Raw genomic sequence first — 5534 nt, forward strand, 5'->3', positions numbered from 1 at the left:
TTGGAGACTTCTATATTTGAAGGATAGTTAAATTTAGCAACGGTTAAATTTAGTGAAAAAAAATATATCTCGACTCCTCTTCTTTGGCAAGTTTAGTTTTGAAGATAAACTTTGACAATGCATAACTCAAGTTTCCAAACTCCGATTTTAATGCATTTTTTGTTAATTTGGCCAATTTTTTGTGCTCTACATGGTAGTGAACACATTTTCCAATTTCAATGTCTGGATTTTCCAAAATTAGCAAACTCTCACACATGACATTGTTTTATTCTTGTTTTGCAAACTTCAAAGTTGCATAACTTTTACATAGACTTCGAACAAAAGGCAATTTTTTGTAAAAGTGCATGCTTTTTCATTTACTTTACAGTGGTGTTGATAGTTTCATTTGACATTGTACCAAAATCATACTTTCAATATAAACTTTTTTATGAAAATTTGTTAAAAACATTGAAATTTGATCCACTTAATGTTTCTTACTGGTGGTAATTGTAATAGCACTAAAAATAAAGTGTCAAATCATTTTTCTTTTTTTTGTGGTGAAGGGGGGGAATCCTTTGATTGAGTCAATTAAGGGGGTCTCTTGGTGTATTTGTGTTCTTGCATCTTTTTCACGTCTGCTAACACAATACTACTACAATGCATGGCATCAAAATTCATGGAATGCCTTAATGCAGCTAAGATTTACACCTTATATTGAACCCACTGATAAGGAAAAACCGATTTGGATGATTAAACATGCAAAAGCACTTGGTTGTCTTAGGAGTTTAATTTGCTTAGATATTATGTTTCAAAGTGAAGGATGTAGATGATGATTGTGCTTGATCTTTTGGTGACTTCTTTTTGAACTGCTTCAGTTTCTTATCAAGTTTCCGTGATTCTTTTTGACCCTTGGTTGACTAGCCAGTAAAGCTTTAGACTGAAAGAAGCTTCACTTATTCTTGCATTAACATTTCTGAAGATGAAGCATAAGGCGTAATGAATGTACATCAGATTGTCAATCTATGAGTGAGAAAGCTAGAAACAAAAGTTGGATATTCAAATCCAAGTTTGTTGAAAGTATTATAGACAAACTGAATATCTTTCTTTTCAAGACCACATGATTTACATTGTGCTCTAAAGTCCTTAACCGTTGTTACATAGTCTTGGATGTTATCCAAAAGACTTAGGATCAAGACTCATTAGTTTGTTATCAATTTGATAACTTCAAACTTCAACAGTTGTACCATTTACAGTTTTTAATTTTTCCCATGCATAATGTGAATTTGTACATCCTTCAATTTTAAACATAATATCTAAAGAAATTAAACTCTTAAGACAACAAAGTGTTTTTGTATGTTCAATCATCCAAATTAGCTTTTCCTTATCTTTAGTGGGTTCAATTACATTGTTTTCAACATAAGATGTAAATCTTAGTTGCATTAAGACATTCCATACATTTTGATGCTATGTATTGTAATCAGAGAAACGGGACTCACCCGAAATCGCCTAAACTCGGCGAGTCCGGGTCCGAGTCAGGCCAAACGAGTCCCAGGGGCTCGGACTCGGACTCGGCCGAGTCTGGCGAGTAAACTCGCCAGACTCGCCGAGTTGGCGATTTTGGCCCAAAATCGCCAAACTCGGCGAGTCCCGAGCCTCGGACTCAGCCGGCGTGGGCATGGTTTAAAACACAAAAAAAAATTAATTTGCATAGTTTTTTTAAATCCGTTTTTTTATGTTAAATGTCTTCTAGCCCTAAAAGTGACTTTCATTTCATTCACTTGCAAAAAAAGGAAGAGTAAAGTGAGTTGGGAAGAAAAACAAGGGTGCATAGAAGAAAAACCAGCAAGGAGGAAGCTCTAGTTTTCTTCAATTTGTCACATTGGAGCTGCATTGTGTTTCGATTTGGTGCATCAAGAGTTGGATAGGAAGAGTTTGTAGCTCATTTCAAGCTTGTTGTAAGAGGTAAGATTGTTTTTTTTAACATTATTTTGTTTCTTATATGCAAAAATTCCATTTTCTATTTATTTATTTTGAAAGTTTTATATTTTCTTGTATGCAAGATCTTTTGTATGTTTGTAATTTGTATGTAGCATGTAGTATGTAGTTGTACCATGTAGGGTTGTATGTAGGGTTTGTAAATTTTATTTTTTTTAAATTGTAGGGTTTGACAAACCCTACAATTTTTTTAAAAAAAAATTTACAAACCCTACTTTAGTTTTTTTGAATGTATGTATTAATTTTATTTTGTATTTGTAATGTTTTATTGCAGCAAACTTCACTTTATTATTTGCCTCAGCTTCAACTTTCACAAAACTATCCTAAAATGTCTACTTCAGCTTCTAGACCCCCCATGAGAAAGGACCCTGCTTGGAAATATCATGAGGATTTTCCAGGGCAAGGAAAGGGGCAAACAAAATGTATGTTTTGCAAAACAATATTCCATGGAGGTATATATAGGCTGAAATACCATATTGCTGGTGTGCGTGGACATGATGCCGAACCATGCCTAAAAGCAGTCTCTGAGGCCATACGTGATTGTTATGTAATGGTTGAGGAGATTGAAAGAAAAAAGAAACAAAAGGAGGATCGAGCGGCCATTGGGAGAGAGACAGTTTTAGGAAGAGGGACACAGTTAGGTTGTGTTGAGGCCCTTCTTCCTTACCTCCATATCGTCCCACTCAGTTTGCTACTGCTAGTGCTTTCGTTTCTGCTTCTGCTTCTATAAGTGGCAGTGCCACTGCCACCGCCACTTCTCATGCTCCTACCACTAGTAGTCATAGTGGGAATGTTACCATTGGACCTAGGATTCATAAATCTAGGTTGGATTCCTTCTTTGTGCCTCGCACTACTCCTGGGTCCCAACCGTCGCTTGAGGGCATGGGTTGGAACAAGGAGGTCCATGATGCTACTAAAATGGCAATTGGCAGGTTTTGGAGCTACAGCTGTATTCCATTCTTTGTAGCCAGGTGAATGTTTTACTTTTATGTTTGATAACTTTGATTGTTTTAATTTTTATAGTTAACTTATCTCATTGAATTTTTATACTTATCTCATTGAGTTTCTTTGCGACAGGTCTCCTTATTGGCAACAAATGGTTGATGCCATTACCATATGCGGGGCGGGGTTCAAAGCCCCTAGTGAGAGTGATTTGAGGGGACCCATTTTGTCTCAAATGGTGGATGATGTGAAAAAGGATTTAGATGAACAACGCCACATATGGAGCACTAAAGGCTGCACCATCATGACTGATGGTTGGACGGATAGGAGAAATAGAACTCTCCTTAATTTTCTTGTTTCTTCCGCAGGTGATTGATTAATTTTAGTTTCATATAGTCTTTAATTTTTTATTTTTTATCTAATGGTTTATTGAATGATCATTGACCTAGCTTTATTTTTTTATTTCAGGGGGCACCGTTTTCATCAAGTCCATTGATGCCTCCACCCATTGCAAGAATGCCACCTACCTATGTGAGCAGATAGAGGAGGTGATTGAAGATGTGGGTGAGGAGAACGTGGTACAGGTGGTGACCGACAATGCAGCAAATTATGTTGCTGCGGGTAAACTTTTGATTACAAACTAATTTTGTTTGCAAATTAATTACTATCTTGTAGTTTGTACCTCCATTAATTACAATTTACAATGCAACAAATTATGTTGCTGCAGGTAGACTATTGATGGAGAGGCACCCATCTATAGTTTGGACTCCATGTGCTGCTCATTGCATTGACCTCATGTTGGAGGATATTGGAAAAATCCCATGGGTCAAGAGATGTGTAGAAAGGGCAAGAAATGTCTGCAAATTTGTATATAATCATTCATGGGTGTTGGCTCTTATGAGACAATACACAGAGCAGAAGGAGTTGCATCGTCCAGGAATCACAAGATTTGCCACAAACTTCCTCACATTGCAGTCCATGCTTAGGTCTAAGCTTGCCTTGAGACGTATGATTGTTGGTGAGGAGTGGTCTTCCTCATCCTATGCTACCACCCCTGCAGGGATAGAGATGGCAGACTGCATTTTTTATGAGCAAGGCTTTTGGGTCCCTTGTGATGAGATAGTGAAGGTAATTTTTTTATAAATTCTACAATTTAGCTTCATGTTTTATAAGTTATTATATGTATTCTCTTATTTGCTCATTTTTCTAAATTACACAATATTTTCAATTTTGCAGTTTGTTAAGCCCTTGGTGGTTTTGTTGCGAGTTGCGGATGGAGATAAGCCCGCAATGGGCTATATATATGAGGGCATGGATAGGGCGAAGGAGGCCATCAAATTCGTCTATGGAGCAGATGAGAGCAAGTATGGTCCCATTTGGGAGATCATTGATAGGAGATGGCATCATCAGCTACATAGGCCCATCCATGCGGCAGCCTATTATCTGAATCCGGCATTCCGTTTTATCCCTTCTTTCAAGGCTGATGCGGAGGTCCTTAATGGGCTATATGCAATCATGGAGAAGATGGGACCTGCCAGTACTTCTCAGATAGACCTTTTTCGAGAGCTACAGATGTTCTCAGATGCACAAGGGGAGACCTTCTCTCGTCCTGTCGCCAAACACGCTAGAACAACTATGATGCCAGGTAAAAATAAATTGTTAGGCTTAATTTTAGTTTTATTCAATACTATATTGTAACTTGTTAAATGAGTTCATGAGTGAGACTGATTTTATTTATTTTTCTCATTTCAAACTCAGATCATTGGTGGAACTTTTTTGGCCCAGAGACACCAAATGTTCAGAAGTTGGCCATTCGTATCTTGAGCCAACCATGCAGCGCATCAGGTTGTGAGCGCAATTGGAGTATGTTTGAGCACATACACTCCAAGAGGCGCAATAGATTATTTGTGGAGAAGATGAATGATCTCGTCTTTGTTCACTACAACCTCCGCCTAAGAATGAGAAAGAATGCAACAGTTGACATGTCTCCTATCATTCTAGATGAGGTTGATCTTGAAGCAGAGTGGGCCAATGAGAATCAGACAACTCCTGGGACTCCTACAGCTGTATTTAGTGATGATGACATTGATTGGATCGACCAGGTAGATATAGAGGCTGAGGCTGTAGCCATGGCAGAGGAGGAGCAGAGAACACGAGCAGAGACAGGAAATACTGAGACTCGGAGTGACACAGCTGTTCCTGTTGTTGGTGAGCATGACACAGCCGTTCCTGATGTTGGTGAGCATGGCATGGTGTCACGGGGAGCAACTATGGCTGCTGAATCATCCAGGACCTACTTTAAACGCCTTCACAGGGGGCCAGGGCGAGAGGGTGCACGGCCATCTCAGCCATAGGCTTGTACACTTGTAGTTGTATTTAGTTTTACTATTTACCTTTGGTATTTGTATGAAACATTTGATGATGATCATATGATGACATGGATTTTTTATTCCATGAGTTTTGTAATATTGTATACATTTGACAATATTTATATATCTATGTTTCTTATTTTCTTCAACTACAATTTGCGTTTATGCTTATGTGATTGATGTATACTTGTGTATGTAATCAAATGAGCCGAGTTTAATGATGTTTTTGTGTCTTTAAGGTGTATTCAA

At 37.9% G+C, this 5534-nt stretch overlaps 1 protein-coding gene across 1 annotated transcript; it reads left to right on the forward strand.

Moving 5' to 3' along the window:
- The first annotated feature begins 2688 nt into the window (after positions 1–2688).
- LOC131875506 (uncharacterized) lies at positions 2689–5534 on the forward strand. Its single transcript, XM_059220017.1, has 6 exons — positions 2689–2945; positions 3052–3284; positions 3385–3537; positions 3644–4044; positions 4153–4561; positions 4675–5534. The coding sequence occupies exons 1-6, from the start codon at positions 2857–2859 to the stop codon at positions 5268–5270; spliced, it is 1881 nt and encodes a 626-aa protein (XP_059076000.1). The 5' UTR covers positions 2689–2856; the 3' UTR covers positions 5271–5534.

Source organism: Cryptomeria japonica, chromosome 4 (assembly GCF_030272615.1).
Source record: "Cryptomeria japonica chromosome 4, Sugi_1.0, whole genome shotgun sequence".
Taxonomy (NCBI): Eukaryota; Viridiplantae; Streptophyta; class Pinopsida; order Cupressales; family Cupressaceae; genus Cryptomeria; species Cryptomeria japonica.

Bases quoted from the DNA above. Each gene is read 5' to 3' on its own strand.
- LOC131875506 (XM_059220017.1), top strand. From the start codon at position 2,857: ATGGGTTGGAACAAGGAGGTCCATGATGCTACTAAAATGGCAATTGGC. The intron at 3,538-3,643 runs GTAAACTTTTGA...ATGTTGCTGCAG, and splicing joins AGCAAATTATGTTGCTGCGG to GTAGACTATTGATGGAGAGG. The intron at 4,045-4,152 runs GTAATTTTTTTA...TCAATTTTGCAG, and splicing joins CTTGTGATGAGATAGTGAAG to TTTGTTAAGCCCTTGGTGGT.